At 46.0% G+C, this 22,817-nt stretch overlaps 1 protein-coding gene across 1 annotated transcript; it reads right to left on the bottom strand.

The window, feature by feature from the left end:
- Positions 1 to 14,927: 14,927 nt before the first annotated feature.
- On the bottom strand, positions 14,928 to 22,424 carry rpp30 (ribonuclease P/MRP 30 subunit). Its single transcript, XM_080020873.1, is given in 13 exon segments — positions 14,928 to 15,627; positions 15,710 to 15,802; positions 16,121 to 16,200; positions 16,466 to 16,503; positions 16,587 to 16,616; positions 18,624 to 18,740; positions 19,671 to 19,760; positions 21,031 to 21,102; positions 21,178 to 21,243; positions 22,002 to 22,012; positions 22,014 to 22,032; positions 22,151 to 22,209; positions 22,298 to 22,424. Coding segments are annotated over 13 exon segments (882 nt in total). The 5' UTR covers positions 22,380 to 22,424; the 3' UTR covers positions 14,928 to 15,502.
- Positions 22,425 to 22,817: the final 393 nt, after the last annotated feature.

Raw genomic sequence — 22,817 nt, 5'->3', positions numbered from 1 at the left:
ACACACACACACACACACACACACACACACACACGCACACACGCACGCACGCACGCACGCACAGACACACTATACACGCACACACACACACGCAGACACATAAACACACACACGCATACACGGTCTCACAAACGCACACACACACACACACACACACACACACACACACACACACACACACACGCTGCATTTGCATTTAAATAGCGACATCAACCAACGCGCGTGCCACACACCAGTGGGTTTCCCAGATGTCACAGCAAAGTCAGATGGGCCAGCTGTCTCACACACACACACACACACACACGCACAGACACACGCACATACACGCACACACGCACATACTCACACGCACACACGCGCACACACACACACACACACACACACACACACACACACACAGCCGGTGTCGAAACCAAGGAAATCCAGATTGACCACATTTCAAAATAATAATAACAATCTAAATCTATTCAAACCAAATAAATAAATAAAAAAATAAAATTAAAAAAATAGAATCATAGAATGAAAGGAAATAAATATTATCATGTGTGTTGAATGTATTTGACTTGTCAACCGATGGAGTGTGTATGTGTGTAGGTGTGTGTGTGTGTGTGTAGGTGTGTGTGTGTGTGTGTGTGTGTGTGTGTGTGTGTGTGTGTGTGTGTGTGTGTGTGTGTGCGTGTGTTAAAACCTGCTTCATCACTGGAGACTGGAGACGTCACTGTGAAACCTCCAGTCGTCTCATCTCTTGTCCTGCAGCCTCTAATCAGGAAGTCAGTCCTGATCCACTTCCTGTTTCTTTATCAAACTAATGGGGCTCGTTTGGAAAACCTCAACAAGGAGAAACGTTCCGATCAATAATTGATCAGATGCTTGTTTCCACACAGAGAGGAAGAGGAGAACACGAGGCAGAGCGCCGCACGGGCCCGGAGCGAGGAGGGGGATGGAGGGAGGGAGGGAGGGCGGGAGGGATGGGGGTTGGGGGATGGGGGAGAGACGAGGACGGGGTGATGGGGGAGGGGGATGGAGGAGGGGTGGAGGAGGGGTGGAGCAGCTCAGGGAATTCCCCGACGCAGCAGCGCTTCGGCTGAGCGGAGAAACAGCGACCCTGAGTGGAAATAACAAGGACTGCGAGACGGGTATACCTGTCTGTCTGTTATCGGTGCGAGGCGGTTTGTGAAGCTTTTGGAGTGATCAGAGTGTGTGCAGAACTCTGAACGTGAGACAGGATCGGATCCTCATCCACGACGCAATCAAACAAACAACTAAACACCACGCCTTTGCGTTTCAACGCCCGTCTTTGGCGGGTGGAGGATGTGAACCTCTGCTCTCAGGGGTGTAGGTCCATCCAGACCGGCTCCACCTCCCTGATGGTGCTGAGGAACTGACTCTGACCCTGACCTGGACCCTGACCCTGACCTGGACCATGACCCTGACCTGGATCCTGACTCTGACCCGGACCCTGACCCTGACCTGGACCCTGTCCTGGACCCTGTCCTGGACCCTGTCCTGGACCCTGACCTGGACCATGACCCTGACCTGGATCCTGACTCTGACACGGACCCTGACCCTGACCTGGACCCTGTCCTGGACCCTGACCTGGACCATGACCTGGACCCTGACACTGACCTGGACCATGACCTGGACCCTGACACTGACCTGGACCATGACCTGGACCCTGACACTGACCTGGACCATGACCTGGACCCTGACCCTGACCTGCTGCAGGACCATGTGGCTGAACTCAAACTGACGGTGAAGACCCAGTTAGATGATTTCTAAAGAGGGTGTGGCCAAACCGCCTCGCCCCTGATCTTCATCCCATCAATTGGAACACCTGGTTCTAATGATCCCTGAAGTGAACTGGAGTGACGTGGAGTGACCTGGAGTCACCTGGAGTCACCTGAAGTGACCTGGAGGGACCTGGAGTAACCTGAAGTCACCTGGAGTCACCTGGAGTCACATGCAGGTTCACACACTTCAATGATCATTTCACTCAATAAATAATTTGATTTATTTATAAATCAATGAGTTCAATGTTTTTATTAAATATTGTGAGATCTGATCAGAATTCTAGGAATACTGGTGTCTGTGTATCTGTCTGTCTGTCTGTCTGTCTGTCTACCTTTCTGTCTGTCTGCCTGTCTGTCTGTCTACCAAAAAGAAAAAAAGAAAGAAAGAGAGAAAGAAAAAAAGGCTATTGTCTCTCATCTGTAAATATGAAGGTTTTAGGTTCATATTGTCATGTTTTGAACATTTAGGTTTCTTCACTCATTCCTTATATTCACTGCAGCACACCACCAGCGCCTGCTTTGAACATCCCCCTAACACCCTCCTGGTTGCATCCCTCTCCTTTCCTCCCTCATTTACTGCCATAACTATGACAGGAAGAGGCCACGTGACCAATAGCTGTTATAGTTTTCCTGGACTTAATTAACTCTGTTTTGTCGATACATGTTGTCCGATGTTTCTATGTTTATGTTTTTCCATGTACATGTTGTTGTTTGTTTCTATGTTTATGTTTTTCCATATATATGTTGTTGTTTGTTTCTATGTTTGTTTTTCCATGTACATGTTGTTGTTTGTTTCTATGTTTATGTTTTTCCATGTTCATGTTGTTGTTTGTTTCTATCGTTAGTTGTCTCACCTGTGGTGATTCTCCCTCTTGGAGGAGTAATGATGATCAGTTGTTTAAAGACCAAAACATGGTAAGATGATCTCCAAACAGGGGGTTGGTGGTGGTTGTGTATAATAAAAAGCTGTGCTCTGCTCGTCCCACAGCTCGTTCACAGGACAGAGTTATTGCAGCAGTTGTTGATAATTAAAGAATGAATAAAGAGTTTCAATGCAGGTTGAGAAGTTGAACTCCAATTGCAGACGAACTCTGTTCTAGATTCAATGGAACAAATACTCTGTGTTGTATGTCCAGCAGCTGACAGCAAAGGGGGAAAATAAAATAACAAATAAAAATAAAAATAAATTCACTGCCACAGTTGTAATTTGATGTCGTATTCTTTCTTTTTTGTTATTTATTTCCATGCTTCTGTCAAATAAATGTATGTTTCCCTATGAATAGAGCACTTTGAATTACATATAATTTAACCGAAGAAAGAAAGAAAGAAAGAAAGAAAGAAAGAAAGAGTCTGAAATCATGTGAGGCGCATGAGAACATGTGAAGTCGTGTGAGGTCATTTGAGGTCACATGAGGTTGTGTGAGGTCATGTGAGATTGTGTGAAGTCGTGTGAGGTCATGTAAGGTAGTCTGAAATCATGTGAGGTCGTATGAGGTTGTGTGAGGTCATCTTAGTTAATGTAAAATCATGTGATGTGTGAGGTCATGTGAGGTCATGTGAGGTCGTCTGAAATCATGTGAGGTCATGTGAGGTTGTGTGAGGTCGTATGAGGTTGTGTGAGGTCATGTGAGGTTGTGTGAGGTCATGTGAGGTTGTGTGAGGTCCTGTGAGGTCATGTGAAACCATGTGAGGTCATGTGAGGTCATGTGAAATCATGTGAGGTTATGTGAGGTTGTGTGAAATCATGTGAGGTCATGTGAGGTATTGTGAGGTCGTGTGAAGTCATGAGGTCATGTGAGGTTGTGTGAGGTCCTGTGAGGTCATGTGAAACCATGTGAGGTCATGTGAGGTCATGTGAAATCATGTGAGGTTATGTGAGGTCGTGTGAAATCATGTGAGGTCATGTGAGGTATTGTGAGGTCGTGTGAAGACATGAGGTCATGTGAGGTTGTGTGAGGTCATGTGAGGTCGTGTGAGGTCGTGTGGGGTCGTGTGGGGTCGTGTGAGGTTGTGTGAGGTCATGTGAGGTAGTGTAAAATCATGTGAGGTTATGTGAGGTCGTGTGAAATCATGTGAGGTCATGTGAGGTATTGTGAGGTCGTGTGAAGACATGAGGTCATGTGAGGTTGTGTGAGGTCATGTGAGGTAGTGTAAAATCATGTGAGGTTGTGTGAGGTCATGTCAGGTCGCGTGAGGTCATGTGGGATCGTGTGAGGTCGTGTGAGGTTGTGTGATTCCCCCGTCGTCTCCCTGCTGAGGCTGATCAGAGCTGAAGCTGCATGCGCTCCAATCAGCTCTGTGTTAATTGGTTTTAATTAAACATGGTCGTGCGCGGTGCTTCCCGCCGCTGGGACGCGCTGCGCCTGTCAGTTTTTATTCCCGCGTCCAGATGTCCACAAAATGGGAGATGTGCCCTTTGGCAAATTAAGGGAATTAATAAGGTAAAGTCTGAGGACCAGAGTGAGGCCATCCTTCTTAAACTATTTTTATTCTGCTTTATTCCTCTTTCTTCTGCTTCACTCGGAGGGATACACAGACTGGAGATGTTTTTAAATGATCCTCATGATCTTGAAGTCATTTAAATCACCTGAAATATTTCCTTGTAATAGAATAATTAATGCATTTCCAGCCAAACAACAGCGCAGTATTTTTATTAATACAACTGCCAACATTTACTACATTCTATATTTAATAACAACAAAAACACTCTGAATACTACCACTACTAATATACTACTACTGCTACTTATAATAATAATAATACACAGGGTCCAGATTAGTCATATTGGTTGCATTTTACAGTTTCCAAGGTTCTCTGAAACGCAGCATGATTTTCCGAGTTTACTTGAACGCAGCCTGGGCTCCCCCCCGGTCTGTTGTCTCCTGGTTGCTCATCTCGGTGGAGCAACCACGATGCGGTCTACACAGCGCAACCCTCCTGTCTTTAAAACAACCGTCCATGTCTGCCTGTAAAGCAGAACTTCTCACCGTGTTGTCTGTGGAAATAGAGCTGCTTGGTGCCGTGTCGGGCACCTCATTATTTGTTGACTTTTATTACTTGGATTATATTTTCAGAAAGTTACGTTTCCATTAAATACCAAAAGAAAATTGAGTGAGTTGGCATTTTTATTACCATTGCACGGCTTCCATTTTCCCGAAGCCACCTTGGATTTTGAGCACATCACTCACGTTTCATTGTTTCGAGTTGACAATGTGACGAGATTTTAAAGATTTTCTATTGTATTTTTCATTGACTATTGACATAACTAGTGACTAATGTATAACCAGCTTGTCTAGTTTTATAACCAGCATACCTAGAACCTAGCAGAACAACAACCTAACAGACCTAGAACATAGCAGATGTAGAACCTAGCAGAACTACAACCTAACAGACCTAGAACGTAGCAGACCTAGAACCTAGTAGACATAGAACCTAGCAGACCTAGAATCTAGCAGATATAGAACCTAGCAGACCTAGAACCTAACAGATGTAGAACCTAGCAGACTTAGAACCTAGTAGACCTAGAACCTAGCAGAACTCCAACCTAACAGACCTAGAACCAAACAGACTTAGAACTTAACAGACTTTGAACCTAGCAGACCTAGAACCAAGCAAATCTAGAACCTAGCAGCCCTAGAACCTAGCAGATATAGAACCAGGAAGACCTAGAACCTAGCAGACCCAGCAAAAAACAGACTTAGAACCCAGCAGAATTAGAACCTAGCAGACCTAGAATCTAGCAGACCTAGAACCTAACAGACCGAGAACCTAACAGAGCAAGGACTAAGCAGACCTAGAACCTAACAGACTGAGAACCTAACAGACCTAGAACCTAGCAGACCTAGAAGCTCACAGACCTAGAACCTAACAGACCTAGAACCTAGCAGACCCTGAACCTAACAGACCTAGAACCTAACAGACCTACAACCTCGCAGACCTAGAACCTAGCAGACCTACAACCTAGCAGACCTACAACCTAGCAGACCCAGAAGCTAACAGACCTTGAACCTAGAAGAACTACAACCTAACAGATCCAGAACCTAGCAGACCTATAACCTAGCAGACTTAGAACCTAACAGGCCTAGAACCGAGCAGACCCAGAAACTAACAGACTTAAAACCCAGCAGAATTAGAACCTAGCAGACCTAGAACCTAGCAGACTTAGAACCTAACAGACCGAGAACCTAACAGACCTAGAACCTAGCAGACCTAGAAGCTCACAGACCTAGAACCTAGCAGACCTAGAACCTAGCAGACCTAGAACCTAACAGACCTACAATCTAACAGACCTACAACCTCGCAGACCTAGAACCTAACAGACCTACAACCTAGCAGACCCAGAAGCTAACAGACCTTGAACCTAGCAGAACTAGAACCTAACAGATCTAGAACCTAACAGACCTACAACCTCGCAGACCTAGAAACCAACAGACCTAGAACCTAACAGACCTAGAACCTAGCAGACTGACGCCACCGGAGCGGATCCCCAGAGTGACCAGAGGATACCACATGGAAGGTGGATGCTGAGCTGAAGGAGATGGAACCAAGCTGCGAACCGATCCGGGAAGGAGAGCCCTAAGGTTGGGGCCCCGGGCCGGGTCTTTGCCCCCCATATCTGGAGTGAGTGGCTGCTCCGCCTCCAAGAGCCTCGGCGGCTCTGATTGGCAGCTGTGACAGCTGATGATGATGGATCACCCAGAACACCAATCAGAGCTGACGAGTACAGGCATGGTGGGCTGGGGTGTGTGTGTGTGTGCGTGTGCGTGTGCGTGTGTGTGTGTGTGTGTGTGTGTGTGTATGTGTCATTGTGCGTGCATATGTTTGTGTGTGTGTGTGTGTGTGTGTGTGTGTGTGTGTGTGTGTGTGCCGAACTGTGAAAGGTTTATTAGTCTAAGGTTAGGGTTCAGATTGGGGTCAAAGGTGATAGGTTGTGATGTCACAGACTGGAGAGAGTGGAACCAGACAGACAGACAGCTTCCCATCATGCATTGCAGCTCCCAGTGTTCACCAGTAGCAAACTGTGGTTGAACGCATATTGAAGTAAATTTCTGACAATAAATAAAGAACAGATTCCATTGATTTTTGGGCGGCAGAGAGAGCGGGGTTGGGGGGGGGGGGCAAGAGAGAGAGAGAGGGCGAGAGAGAGTACAGTAGTGTTCCTTTGCTGATTGGCCCAAATGACCCCCCTTGGGAGGAAGGGGTAATGGTCTGGTCCACAGGAGAAACCGATCGATTGGAAGTAACACACTTCAGTTAGCAGAGAGCGAGCGAGCGAGAGAGAGAGAGAATCATGTCATCTAACTGTGTCTGTAAAACTTTGTTCCAGTTATTGATCCTTCTGAACAACATGACTTGTGTGTGTGTGTGTGTGTGTGTGTGTGTGTGTGTGTGTGTGTGTGTGTGTGTGTGTGTGTGTGTGGAAAAGATAAATATGTTCTTTTCTCTCTCTCTCTCTCTCTCTCTCTCTCTCTCTCTCTCTCTCTTTCTCTCTCTCCATCCAATTCAATGAAGCTTTCTTGGGCGGGTCAGACAGGTACATAACCAGTTAATAATAATAATGATAATTTAACAGTTTGTTTGGTATTGCTGACAAATTCCCGTGGAACCTCAGGAAGGACCCCTGGAGGTCCCCAGACCCCACATTGAGAACCACTGCCATAGAGGATGCTGTTGCGGGAATGGAGTATGAAGGTGATGGAGGGTCGGAGACGGGCGATGTCTTCCGGATTAAAGGAAGCGTTCGTCGTTGTGTGGTGCAGATGGGGTTCAGAGGGGAGGGTGGTGCCTGCACCTGGGGGTGGGTTGTATGTGGGTGCGGGGTCCCCTCACCTGGGGTGCGGGGTCCCCTTGTGCTCCCTGGGACTGGGTTATGCTCCTCTGGGCCGGCGGTGGGGGTGGCTCCGCAGCCCTCTGGCCTCTCTGGGTACCGGGGGTCTTCTGTGGCCACAGGGCAGGGTGCTCAGGGCTTCCCCGCAGCCGTAGGCTGTCTACACAGCTGCAGAGTCCAGGGGGCTTCGGGGCCCATTCCGCTGCTTGGAGGCGCCACAACATAATAACGACTTTATATAACAGTACCAATTGGGATAAGTCATGTAAACTTACCGGTGGACACCATACACACACACACGCACGCACACGCGCACACACACACACACACACACACCACCACCACAACTTCTTTGAACACACCCCAGCACCCTCGTGGTTGCATTCCTCTCCTTTCCTCCCTCATTTGCTGTCATAACTGTGTCAGGAAGAGGCCACGTGACCAGTTGTAGTTGACCAGTTTTCCTGGACCTAATGAACTGTCTTTTAATACATTTTGTCATCCAATGTTTATTCAATATTCAAGAGGTTTATTTGTAACATACATATTCATACTTTCATACATATATGCAGTGAAATGTCAATGCAACGCACCAGGTGATTACACACAATATGTCCTCGACTGAATACAGTTCTACCTAAGAATTTTTTCTACTTGACTAACTAACTGATTCCTAAAACGTAATGCAGTAAGACTAATACTATAGAATAAAATAAAAATATATAGAATAAAATAAAATAAAATAGAATAGATAAAGGGAATAGGCTAATGTATATGGGATAGACTTATGTATATGGGATAGTCTAATTATGTATATACAGATACGTGCATTAAAGTGGCATGTGAATAAAATGAGGTAGCGTTTGTGAGATATACAGCACAGTATGTAATGCATTAGTAACAGTACGGCGCAGCAATAAGGTATCACCGAACAACCCAGAACAGTGACACAGTATGCGGTACAGTATGCTACACACAGTACAGTAAGATACTGGAGCCTATGTGTGTGGCTCAGTGAGGACCCCTGGTGAGGTCAGCATTGACAGTTCTTATGGCTTGCGGGAAAAAACTCCATCTCAGTCTCTCTATTCTAGCTGTGTGGCTGCGGAGGCGCTTGCCGACCGCAGCAGCTGGAACAGTCCATTGTTGGGGTGGTGAGGATCCCTCATGATCCTGCGGGCTCTACTACTACACCTCCTGGTGTATAAGTCCTGCGGGGAGGGAAATGTAGTTCCAGTGGTACGTTCAGCTGAACGCACCACCCTCTGCAGGGCCCGCCTGTCCTGAGCAGTACAGTTCCCAAACCAGGCAGAGATGTTGCCTGTCAGGATGCTCTCCACCGCTCCACAGTAGAAGGACTTGAGGATCCTCACCGAGACCTGGAATTTCCTCAGCTGCCTGAGGTGGTAAAGACGCTGCCTCGCCTTTCTCACTAAAGTGTCTGTGTGTATAGTCCATGTTAAGTCCTCTTTGATGTGGACTCCCAGGTACTTAAAGCTGCTCACCCTGTCAACAGAAGTCCCATTAATCACCAAGGGCGTGTGCGTCCTTGATTGTAATCCTTGCCTAAAGTCCACAATCAGCTCCTTAGTTTTGCTGACGTTCAGCTGTAGGCTGTTGTCCTGGCACCAGAGTGACAGGTCAGCCACCTCCTCGCGGTAGGCCTTCTCATTGCCGTCGGTGATCGGGCCCACAACAACGATGTCGTCAGCAAACTTGATGATGGTGTTGGAGCTGGACCTGGCCACACAGTCATGTGTGTACAGGGAGTACAGTAGGGGGCTGAGGACGCAGCCCTGGGGGGATCCTGTGTTCAGAGTGAGGGAGCTGGACATGTGCTTCCCCACCCTAACCACCTGGGGCCGGGCTGATGGGAAGTCCAGGATCCAGGCACACAGCGGAGTATTCAGTCCAAGCTCCTTCAGCTTGACAGCCAGTCTGGTGGGGACTATGGTGTTGAAAGCTGAACTATAATCGATGAACAGCATTCTCACATAGGCCCCCTTCTGGCCACCCAGGTGCGTGAGCTTGGTGTGCAGTACCTGGGAGACCGTGTCATCCGTGGATCTGTTCTGCTGGTACGCGAACTGCAACGGGTCCAAGGTGCAGGGGAGGGGGGCGCAGATATAGTCCTTAATCAGCCTCTCGAAACACTTCATGACCACCGAGGTGAGGGCCACCGGACAGTAGTCATTCAGGCAGGCAGGAGAGGCGATCTTTGGGACAGGAACGACGGTGAACCTCTTGAAGCAGGATGGGACCACTGATTCAGCCAGGGAGATGTTGAATATTGTAGTGAACACCGGAGCTAGCTGGTTAGCACAGGTCTTCAGTACTCGTCCAGATGCCATCTGGGCCCGCAGCTTTCCTGGTGTTCACCCACATAGGAGCTCTCCTGACGTCATGCTCAGACACTGAGAGTGCGCGCTCATCCCCAGCTGTGTAACTCCAATTAGCCGGTGAGCTAGCGGTTCTGTCGCCAGACTTAAACTGCGCATAAAAGGAGTTCAGTTTGTTGGCTAGGGAGGCGTCCACACTCGTGGCTGGGGAGGAGCTGCTCTTGTAGTTTGTTATCGTCTGCAGCCCCTGCCACAAGTGTCTGGTGTCCTGTTGCTCCATCTGTAGCTCCACAGTCTCTCTGTACGTCCGTTTAGCATCCTTCACCGCCCTCTCTAGATTGTATGACGCCGCTTTGTAATTGTCCATATTACCGGATACAAGACCGTCGTTGTAAGCGGCGGTGCGAGCATTCAGAGCGCAGCGGATGGATTTATCGACCCATGGCTTCTGGTTTGGAAATATCTGAACTTTCACCATGGGAATGATGCTGTCCGCTACCGTAGCTATGAAGCTCACCGCTACGTCCGTAAACTCGCCGACGTCACTTGAACTTGATTGGAAGATGTCCCAGTCTACGTCAGTCAAAGCGTCCTGAAGCGCAGCCTCTGATTGGTCCATCCACCGCTTCACTTCCCTCGTCATCACCAGTTCTCGCGCGATCAGAGGCCTGTAAACGGGAACCAGCGAAATCGTGCCGTGATCTGATTTCCTGAAGGCAGCGAGAGTCTTGTATCCGTTCGTGTAAGGTGTGTAACAGTGGTCCAGACGGGTATAGGACCAGTCAGACGGGTATAGGACCAGTCAGACGGGTATAGGACCAGTCAGACGGGTATAGGACCAGTGAGATGATCTAATATTCCTGCACGAATGTACATAAATGGAAACAATGTTCAGCGGTTGGTCTGTGTTGTTGTGGAAGCAGCTGAAGTTGGTCCTCTACTGCCCCCTGGAGGAAGTCGGCTTCATCGCCTCGGAAAGAAGGAACGTTTACTTTGTACAACCGCCGCCAGAGCTTAGTGTTATCGCTTACGTTAGCGTTCACATACTTAGCAAGGTTTGTTTCAGCGCCAACTCTCTCTTTCATGCATCTGGAAAAACAACATTGTTTATTTCTAATATTTAAATATGAATGAGTAAAGAGAGAGAGTGTGTGCGTGTGCGTGTGTGTGTGTGTGTGTGTGTGTGTGAGAGATTAGCTGGTCTCAGAGGCCCAGGCCAATCAGAATCCACCAGGGAGGTTCCTCCAATCACAACCAACTCAAAACAGAAGTGATGGAAAACAGGAAGATAAAAACAGACAGATGAAGAGAGGGATGGAGGGATTGATGGAGGGATGGATGGAATGATGGATGGATGGAGGGATGGAAGGATGGATGGAAGGGTGGAGGTGTGGAAGGATGGATGGAGGAGTGGAGGATAGATGGCAGGATAGATGGATGAGGGATGGAGGAGTAGAAGGATGGAGGGGTGGAGGGATGGAAGGATGGATGGAGGAGTGGAGGGATAGATTAAAGGATGGATAGATGAGGGTTGGAGGAGTTGAGGGATGGATGGATGGATGGATGAAGGGATGGAAGGATGGAGGGGTGGAGGGGTGGATGGATGCATGGAGGGGCGGGTGGATGGATAGAGGAGTGGAGGGATAGACGGATGTAGGGATGGATGGATGGAAGGATGGAGGGATACAGAGGTGTGGAGCACTAGCTGGTGTTTAATGCTTCCTCCTGTGAGAGTTGCTCTGCTGCTCAGCAGATAGCTGAGTATTATGGTCTGGAAAACTCACTTCACAGGGTTTCACTCAGTTCATTTGTTTGGACTCTGTGAAGCCGTCATGGCCGCTGCTCCTTCCACAGGATTGTGGGTAATGAACGAGTGTTGAACAGTTTGCTGCCTGGACATTAGAACAGAAAATAAATGTTTTTAGTTCTGTCATGAAGGATCTACAACAATAACTAATGGTACTACCTACTACTAGTGGTAGCACTTCTATTACTACTGGTAGTACTACTATTACTACCAGTACTAGGTAGTAGTAGTAGTACTATTACCTACTAGTAGTAGTAGGTAGTAAGTACACTAGTAGTAGAAGTACTAGTAGTACTGCCCCCTCCCGCATGTACCCCCGGCTCCACCCTCCTGAAGCGCAGCAGCAGCAGCATGCTTTAGGGTTCTGTGGTTTAGGGTTGTGTGGTTAAGGTTCCGTGGTTCAGTGTTCCATGCTTTAGGATTTCGTGGTTTAGGGTTGCCTGCTTTAGGGTTCTGTGGTTCAGCGTTCCCTGCATTAGGGTTCTGTGGTTTTAGAGTTCCGTGGTTTAGGGTTCCCTGCTTTAGGGTTCTGTGGTTCAGCGTTCCCTGCTTTAGGGTTCCATGGTTTAGGGTTCTGTGGTTTAAGGTTCCGTGGTTTCGGGTTCTATGGTTCAAGGTTCCGTGGTTTAGGGTTCTGTGATTTGGGAAACAAGAAGGTTCTAAAAAATGAGAACCAACATCACCCCAGTGGTGGACTACAAAGAACAGACACTGGAAGACGTCAATGTTTCTGATGGTTTCAGACCTTTGGGACAAAATAGTTTACGCTCAGAATCTTCCTACACACACAATAACATACAGAAGTGTGTGTTTCTGTGTGTGTGTGTGTGTTTCTGTGTTTGTGTTTGCATGTATGTGTTTCTGTGTGTGTGTGTGTGTGTGTGGTAATGTCTGTAAAAGAAGTCAACTCAGTGGGAGTCTTCCAGGATGGAGGGATGGAGGAGGGGGGAGGGGGGGCCTGTGGGAACTGACTTCATCTAAAACAGCATTTAGCACTTCACTGACCTTCACCCAACCTCCCTCCATCTCTCCCTCCATCTCTACCTCCCTCCCTCCTTCTCTCCCTCCGTCTCTCCCTCCACCCTTCTGTTTTTTCCTGCTGAATGCCCAGGCTTTGGTCAAATCGTTTTTCACTCGTTTACCAAGTCTCCTGAGAAGACGGGATGATTGACTCTTTCTATTTCCCCCCTCCCTCCCTCCCCCTCTCTATCACATTGTCTTTCACTTCTATTCTCTCTCTCTCTCTCTCTCTCTCTCTCTCTCTCTCTCCCCCCAGTTTTCCACTCTTTCATTACATTCTGTCGCTACTTCACAAAGTTTAAAAAATACTTTAAATGGAAACTGGAAATGCATTCCTTTCCCTCCTCCTCCTCCAACCCTGTGTGGATGGACCAGACCGAGCTGCCGAATGTTTCTCCTCTTCTGATTAAAGGTGAATTTTAATTGAACAATCTATTAAAGTGTTTCTCCGTTTAACCTCCTCCACTTAAACGCACGTTAATGAATGAATAAATGAATAAATGAATAAATGAAGGCGTAAATGAACGAATGACTTGTCCTCCTTTCTTTTAAACGGATCTGTCCTGTTCTTTGTGTTTCCTAACAACCAAACAAATGGAACCAGCGAACACAAAGCTGCGCTCATCAGCCTCGCAGGTTATCTGCTAATGAGCTGATAGGACACACAAGCACACACACACACACACACACACAGTGTGTGTGTGTGTGTGTTGTATATATAGAAAGGTGCACAAACTCATATTCGAGTTCATTTCATGTTTTAGATTTGGACTGGTGACTGTTTTGTGTTCAAACAAAGAGCTTAAGTAACCGTAGTGGAAAGTACTCAAAAGAACTGAATACTTCTGTAGTACTGAGCACCTCTGTAGTACTCGGTACAGAAGCACTGAGTACTACAGAGGTACTTGTCGTACTGAGAATGAGGCTCTACTGGCCCAGCAAGCTGACCCACAGCAGAAATGCGAATGGCTTCATCCTGACAGAACAAATGTAAAGAATATTTTAAAAAATAAAATAAAGAATATTAACATAAAACTCTGTAGATCAACAAGTGAAATAAAAAGATAAACCACACAAAAACAGAAATGTGTACCATGTATCCCACCGTCCTGGCGCCAGGACGGGACAAGATTTCAAGGCAAACTGTCGTACGTTAAAATCCAACTGGGTTGGCAGCCCACCCCCCCGCCCTCCGCCCCCCGAGATGAGGGTGTGGTTGGATCATTCAGGGGAGATCCAGGCTCAATTTTCCGTAACCCGTTATTAACATAGTTAAAGGACCAACGGACACCTTCTTTGCTCTTACTTCTGATTATGAAGTAAATGTTGACGTCACAGTGTAATGTCTATAGAACGATGACATCATCAGTGTTTAGATCGGTTCCCTATCAGCCTCCGTGTGTATATGGACTGACACGGGTACCAATACCCGGGAAAATGATGGATTAACAGCGTTGCGTCACAGGAAGTGTGTCAACCGATGCACAACTATTGGCGGAAATGGCAACGGTGGAGCAATGGACTCCAAGTATATTTATTAAGCCTTGAATACAAAGACAAGTCTTTGAAATGGGTTGAGACGTGTAAACGGTATTGTTTTTTATCCACAAACACCACAGCTCACCTTGTTTAATTGGATGTGTTTACAGGCCGGTCTTGCCCGTTCCAATATGGCGGCGACGTTGGAGTGTACTTCCATGGACACCTCGACGCAGGGCGGCGATGCCACGTGGCCGCACGATGAACGTGATGCAACAGGCAACGTGACGACGTTTAGATCAGATCGGCGTCGTTCCTCTGATCCCACGAAGGCGATTTCCTTCACGCTCCTATTGTCCAGAGATCCCAACAATGGACTTGTTCTCACAAGATCAACTCTTCTCGGCTTGCTTTGGTCAGATTATTATAGACTAGCGCTCCCTCTGGTGGTCGGACTGTACGTTTCGTGTTACATGACGCCACTGATCAGACGCCTCCGTCAAAGTATTTATAACCAGAACAGCGGCGCAGTATGAGTCCAACTGGATGTCACTAACCCTTCTACAGGAAGAAGGAACAATAGTTGAGTATTATTTATTTGCAGTAAAGCCATTACACTTGAGAATTTAAGTTTTTTAATGTCATTTTGAGAAGCTCCCCTGAGACAGGCGCAACCCGTTTTTCAAACTTGTTTTTTTAATAATGTTGATTATCGCGTTACTATCGTTCGGATCTGATTAAACTCTTGTTTTTTTATCTTTCAGGCTCCTGCTTCAGCGGTTCCAAGGTGCTACACTGCCCCCCAGTGGCCCCGCCGAGCGCTACACCCGCAAGCACTGACTCCACCAGCGCGTGTTTAATAACTTTAATCTTTAATAACGATGTTCAGTTATGACTCTTTAAGTGTCACATTGGAAAGTCGATTCACTCTTTTATAAAACAACACGAACAGTCAGTTTTAAATTAAAACACAGAAGTGCTTTAAATGTGAAAATAAACATTCCTTTTCCTCCACAGAATATTCCCAACGCCCTCAGTGGTTCTTTCATATTTTACTTTACATATTTAAACTCAGGGAGTAAATTCAGGATATGACTCACAACAACCTGCCTTTTCCATAACAGCCTTCAGCGACAGAAAGCCAATGTGACAATGTTTTTAATAACCAATAACAATATGCAGCCGTCTCCATGACAACCCGACATCACGACATCAAAGGTGCTTCCTGTCACATGATTAACTACTTCCTGTTGGGGGGGGCGAGACCGGATGACACCGGACCTGGTCTGGGTTTCTTGGCTGCAGGAGGTCCTCCTTCTCCTTCTCCTTCTCCTCGTCCTCCTCCTTGCTCTTCCTTCACCTCACCTGGAGAGAAGCACCTTCAAAATAAGAGTCCTCTGGACACAGTTTGTCCGCAATGAGCAACACACAGTGCAGCTCCACCAACCTTCAGCACTCTGAGGCAGCGCCCCCTGCTGCCCACTGCCCTCTGACGGGCATTTAACTGTGTGGATGATGCCACAGGCTGTCTTCCTGGTCTCTGAGAGAGAGAGAGAGAGAGAGAGAAAAGCGAGAGAGAGAAAAGCGAGAGAGAGAAAAGCGAGAGAGAGAGAGAGAGAGAGAGAGAAAAGCGAGAGAGAGAAAAGCGAGAGAGAGAGAGAGAGAGAGAAAAGCGAGAGAGAGAGAGAGAGAGAGAGAGAGAGAGAGAGAGAGAGAGAGAGAGAGAGAGAAATAGACAGGTTTATAGGGGGGTCTTCTGCAGTTTTACTACAGAACAGTTAGCACAAGGTTTATTAAATAGTACTATTACTAATACTACTAGTAATACTTAAACGATGAGTAGCACTGTTTGTAGTACCTGCGTGCAGGAGGACAGAGCGGCAGGTGGAGGAAACTGCGTCTTTAGCGTCAACCTCTGACAAACCGAACAAAAGAGCACTGAACAGGAGTTAAAGATAAATATTGTGAGTACTACTACAATACTACGAATATGATAAAGGACACATGTAGAGCAGTAGTAGTGCCAAGCAGTAGTAGAGTAAATATGTAGTAGTGTAGTGCAGTAGTAGTGTAGAGCAGTAGCAGTGTCGAGCAGGAGCAGTGTGGAGCAGGAGCAGTGTAAATATGTAGTAGTGTGAAGCAGCAGCAGCGTGGAGCAGTAGCAGCGTAGAGCAGTAGCAGTGTAGTAGTATAAAGAGGATACAGGTTTGCGATGTCGTACGGACCCCTCAACTCCAGCGGCTGCAGAGACACAAACACGTCCAAACAGTGAAGACACAACAAACTGGTTCCAGTTGAGATGGAACGACTTCACAGACACATACCTGCTCTGTCCCACTGGAGACGATGACACTCTGCAAGAGACACACAGTTACTGCTCTACACCCTGCTGAGCACACAGCCACACTCAGACAGAGCGACAGTCAGACCCACAAACAGTGATAGACAGAGAGCGACAGTCAGTCAGAGCAACAGACAGAGAGCAGGGCTCGAGACTAACAGCAGCCCAGCGTCCCAAGGACGATAGGAATTTTTTTTGGGGAAAAACAGATCTTCCCCTGGACGGGATGGAAGGCTGTCTGTCCGCTTGTCTGTCTGCCTGCCTGTCTGTCTGCCTGCCTGTGTGTGTGTTTAATTATCGCTTAGCAAATTACAACTGAGTGTTGACAACAATGGAGCGTGTCTTTTCACGTTGTTACTAGTAACATAGTAGGGGGGGGGAAACGGATCGGATCACGGTTCTGAGTCATGGATCGGATCATTCTTTGGATCAAAAAAAAAAAAAAAAAAAAAAAATATATATATATATATATATATATATATATATATATATATATATATAAATAAAAACTTTGCTTTCCATTTATTCTGTAAAACACTTAGAGCAAGGAACTCTTGCCCATGGTCTTAAATGAAAACAACATTTAAGATGTTCAATGTTTAAATAAAATCTTAAAAGTGAATTGTAAAGTTGAAGTGCGCCACGAGGCAGGCAGCACACCTTCTTATTGTAAACACGGTGGTGAATGAAACACAGGAGGAGATCCACCTCCAGTGACTGCTTCATTCCAGTACCAGCATCATGTTTATTACATTTCATGGAGGTTCAGAATGAGGAGTCACAGTCGAGTCTCAACACACCGCTCCATGTAAACATGCAGCACTAACCCCACCTGGAAACAAAACACTTGTTTCTCAATAACTAACTTTGAGTCACATTAAATCATTACTTTTTTTTTGTAGTGGAATAAATATAAACTAAATATTTCATACAATTTCATCGATAAAACAAATAGTTGGGAGCCGTAGAAGTTGGTTATTTTTCCAGGGAGCAGGATGAAGAGTGAACAACTCAACGCTCCGCCCGCTCCACCACCTTCTCTCATCTCAACTCCTTTCCTAACTCTACTTTTCTTTGACGTCACGATCCAAATCACATCCATCACGTGAACGACTGATGGAGTCTCAGCTGGACATGTTATTAAATATCATCTTTTCTTGGACCAGGTTGCTCTTTTTCTCTAAATTACGTGACATCACAGATCAGGTTGCTCTTCTCTCTAAATTACGTGACATCACAGATCAGGGTGCTCCTTTTCTTTAAATTACCTTACATTACAGATCCTATTCAAGTTGGATGATATTCGCAAACCTGACTGTGACTTCCAAATTCAACGTTCATTTCACTCAATTTTCGATTTGGAATCGTCACGCCCCAATAAACCGATCACTGCGCCTGAGAGAGACACAGCAGCGCCTGTCTCACTCTTCTATTCACCGACACTCTGAATCCACATTTGTGGAATTACAACTTTAAAAAGCAACAACGGCAGTAAAACTCTTGTTTCACTGGGATGCTTCCATATTGCAGTTGATCTGCGGTTCACATGCGAGCCGCACAGCGGGGGGCGACCCGTACGGATCAGCTACGCTCCGTTACACCACCACCAGGACCAGACGTAGGGCCCCACGGTGGTCCCCTCACTGCACTACAAATAACATTTACAGTACATTCATGTACTCAAGTACCTCAGAGATTCAAGTATCCAGATACATTCACTCAAGTTCTGCACTGAACCTCACTTCTGAGGTCTATGTGGCTGTTATTGATTACAAAATGCTTGGCATAAAATAATATAATATAAAGCAATAAGAAACAGCAGTTAACGCCGATTTTTAAATCAATCCTGTTGAAGCTGTTTCTTTGAATAGATGAGAATAAAGTGAAGAAACAACGTTGTCATTTTGGGAAAGTTTACATTTCACCTCGGGACGGTCAAAATTGTGTCTTGGGACGGTGGTGAAAAAAGTTAGTCCGGAGCCCTGACAGACAGACAGATACAGAGAGCGAGAGTCAGTACCTTTCTACTGCACCGCTCCACCAGGCTGATAGCGTTGCTCAGCATGTAGCGCCGCATGGTGGTGTCTCTGAGCGCCGCAGAGTAACACAGCTCAAACACCACACCCCTGGAGACCGCCTACACACACACACACACACACACATACACACACACACACACAAAAAAAAGATTATAATAATAAATCGATGAATAAATCAACGAGAAACCAATAAAAAGCCAGGTTAATGGCCATTCTGGGAAATATGTGAATAGCAAAATAATCAAATATACACTGATCAGCCACAACATTAAAACCACCACTAATAACACTGATACTGTGCAGCTCCCTCTCGTGTCAAAACAGCTGTGGACTCCAGACTCTGAAGGTGTCCTGTGGTATCTGGCACCAAGACGTTTGCAGCAGATCCTTTAAGTCCTGGAAGTTGGAGGTGGGGCCCCCATGGATCGGGCTTGTTGTTCCAGCACATCCCACAGATGCTCCATCAGATCGGACCCTAACCCCACCCATCCACATGATGTAGAAGAAAACATGATTCATCAGACCAGGCCACCTTCTTCCATTGCTCCATGGTCCAGTTTTGATGCTTGGTCGGTAGTAACCACTGCAGAGCGGGAACAGCCACAAGAGCTGTGCTTGTGGAGATGCTCTGACCCAGTCGTCCAGCATCACAATGTGCTCCTTGTCAAAGTGGCTCAGATCCTTACGCTGCTTCAACACATCAACTTCAACAACTCACTCTTCACTTGCTGCCTCATATAATAATAATAATAATAATAATAAATACATTTTAATAATATATAAAAGTATTGATATAATAATATATCCCACCCCTTGACAGGTGCCATTCAAACCACATGATAGTGAATAACATGATCCATGTTATTCACTGCACCTGTCACTGGTTTTAATGTCGTGGCTGATCTTTCTATTTTATAAACGGTATGTATGTATGTATGTATGTATGTATGTATGTATGTATGTATGTATGTATGTATGTATATATATATATATATATATATATATATATATATAATGAAGTGTCTCACAGCGTTGAGCGTGGCCCTCTTCAAGTGGAACGGCAACTTCTCTGTCACCGTGACGCAGATGATGTCGACGTCCATCATCATACAGGCTGTCTGCGCACACACACACACACGCACTTCAGAATTCTGCAGAGCTGCACTACAAGGCTCTGTCCACCAGGTGGTGACACAACAGCTTAATACATAGTACGTCTAGTTTGGAGTCTAGTTGGTGTGTACTTCTGTGTGTGTCAGCGTGAGCGTGTTTCTGCATGTGTGTGTTTTAGCGTGTGTGTGTTATATGTGTTTCAGTGTGTGCATGTTTCAGTGTGCGTGTTTCAGTGTGTGCGTGTGTATTTCAGTGTGTGTGCGTGCTTCAGTGTGTGTGCATGCTTCAGTGTGTGTGTGTGTGTGTGCTTCAGTGTGTGTGTGTGTGTTTCAGTTTGTGTGTACGTGTGTTTCAGTGTGTGCATATGTGTGTTTCAGTTTGTGTGTACGTGTGCTTCAGTGTGTGCATATGTGTGTTTCAGTGTGTGTGTTTCAGTGTGTTTCAGTGTGTGTGTTTCAGTGTGTGTTTCAGTGTGTGTGTGTGTGCGTGTGTGTTTCAGCGTGTGTGTGTGTGTTTGTTTGTTTCAGCGTGTGTGTGTGTGTGTTTCAGTTTGTGTGTACGTGTGTTTCAGTGTGTGCATAAGTGTGTTTCAGTGTGTGTGCTTGTGTGTTTCAGTGTGAGTGTGCTTGTGTGTTTCAGTGTGTGTGTGCGTGTGTGTTTCAGCGTGTGTGTTTCAGTTTGTGTGTATGTGTGTTTCAGTGTGTGCATAAGTGTGTTTCAGTGTGTGTGTGCGTTTCAGCGTGTGTGTGTTTCAGTGTGTACGTGTGCTTCAGTGTGTGCATATGTGTGTTTCAGTGTGTGTGTTTCAGTGTGTGTGTTTCAGTGTGTGTTTCAGTGTGTGTTTCAGTGTGTGTGTGTGTGCGTGTGTGTTTCAGCGTGTGTGTGTGTGTTTGTTTGTTTCAGCGTGTGTGTGTGTGTGTTTCAGTTTGTGTGTACGTGTGTTTCAGTGTGTGCATAAGTGTGTTTCAGTGTGTGTGCTTGTGTGTTTCAGTGTGAGTGTGCTTGTGTGTTTCAGTGTGTGTGTGCGTGTGTGTTTCAGCGTGTGTGTGCGTGTGTGTTTCAGCGTGTGTGTGCGTGTGTGTTTCAGCGTGTGTGTTTCAGTTTGTGTGTATGTGTGTTTCAGTGTGTGCATAAGTGTGTTTCAGTGTGTGTGTGCGTTTCAGCGTGTGTGTGTTTCAGTGTGTGTGTGTGTTTTAGTGTGTGTGCGTGTGTTTCAGTGTGTGTTTCAGAGTGTGTGTGTGTGTGTGTGTGTCAGTGTGTGTGTGTGTGTCTCACATGGAAGAGCTTGTCGCTGGTGGGGTGGATGGCCAGCAGGTCATAGCGTCGGAACTCAGCTGTATTCGGTCTCTGAGGGAAACAAACAGTGACACAGAGCACTTCCTGTCTGGAGACAAAGCTTTATCGACACACGGGGAAACTTACAAACTGGCCGACGTCCGAGGCCACGATGGTCAATCTGTTGAGGATCTTGATTGGTCTGGATTTACCCTGAGGGGGGGGTGTAGGTCAGAGAGACAGACAGTGAGGGAGGCAGACAGACAGACAGGAATTCATATTTGTTATACTTAAATCCGGGGAAAGTTACCTGTTGTGTGTGTGTGTGTATATATATATATATATATATATATATATATATATATATATATAAACATAAACATATGTGTTAGTATATATACACAAACACACACTTAACAGCAATGTTTAATATTTTTTATTTGACCAGCAATGTTTAATATTTTTTATTTGACAGTATCTTCACTCATTGGTCGATATTTTAATTTGATGTTTTATTCTGATGTGTTGCTTTGGCAATGTCACGTGTTTCATAGTCAATAAAGATTTGAATCAAGAGAAAATCTCTAACAGTGTAACTATCACCGTGGAAACAGAACATTGGTACTAGTACTACAGTAGTACTGTGAGAAGTACACAGAGTACTGTAAAGCGGTATTTCCAGTAGTACTACAGGAGTACCACTAGTAGCACATACAAGTACTACTACTACTACTACTACTACTACTCATATTACTACTTCCAATACTAGTAGTAGAACAGTAGTGCTAGTACTACAACTACTATTACTAGTAGTACGCATAGTCATCGTACTAGTACTACTACTAGTCATCGTGCTAGTACTACTAGTGCTACTAGTGCTAGTACTACTATGGCTAATACTAGTAGTGCTAGAATTACTAGTAGTACTAGTACTACTAGTTCTAGCCGTGCTAGTAGCAGTTCTTTTCTACCTGGACAGTCGGGAGCGGGTTTGGGAACCTCCTGGGAACCAAACAAACACAAACGTCCTCATTGATTGAAAATCATTTACGTCGTCATTTAGACAAATACTCCGTAGGATCACGGACACGACGTGGAAGACGCGACGTAAACATCCGACCTGTTTGCTCTGCTTCTGGGCGTCGAGCACGTAGTTGAAGGCGACAGTGGAGAAGCCGACTGGAAGGGAAGCAGAAGCAGAAGCAGACGTTAGTTCCCCCGCTCCGGGTCGAACCGACCAGGGTGCGGAAGGGGCGGAGGTACTGACGGTGCGCTGCGGTGTCCACCAGCCGCTGCAGCCGCTCCGGGTTCGGGCTCGGGCTCAGGTTCAGGTCCATGAACAGCGACATGTTGGGACCGCGTGCAGCCGCACGGCATCACGGGAAGTGGAGTCAGGACCCCGCGACACGAAACGGAACAGACTCACTTCCGCTTCCGGTTGGCGCTCCCTTTTAAAATGTCCGAATTTAAATATAATCGATAAATACCAATTAATATGAATAAATGAAAATCAATTAATGTAATTGAATACACGAATAAATAAATACGAATGACATAAATATATACACAATGCATAAATATGGATTACATCCCTAGGAATTGATATCAATACATAATGCATTTCCTAAATTGAAGGATTTTTTAAAGATGAAAGTAGTTTGTGTCTCAGAGAAAAAAAATCTCTATCTTGACATTAGAAAAAAAATCTCTATCTTGACATTATTTCTTTATTGATTCAGTCTCAATTAAAAGTATCATAACGTCCAAATGTTTGCGAGTTTTTTATT

This window comes from Zeus faber (genome assembly GCF_960531495.2).
Source record: "Zeus faber genome assembly, chromosome: 20".
In the NCBI taxonomy this organism is placed as follows: domain Eukaryota; kingdom Metazoa; phylum Chordata; class Actinopteri; order Zeiformes; family Zeidae; genus Zeus; species Zeus faber.
Note: the sequence above shows the minus strand (reverse complement) of the source record. Positions and strands in the feature narration are given on the sequence as shown.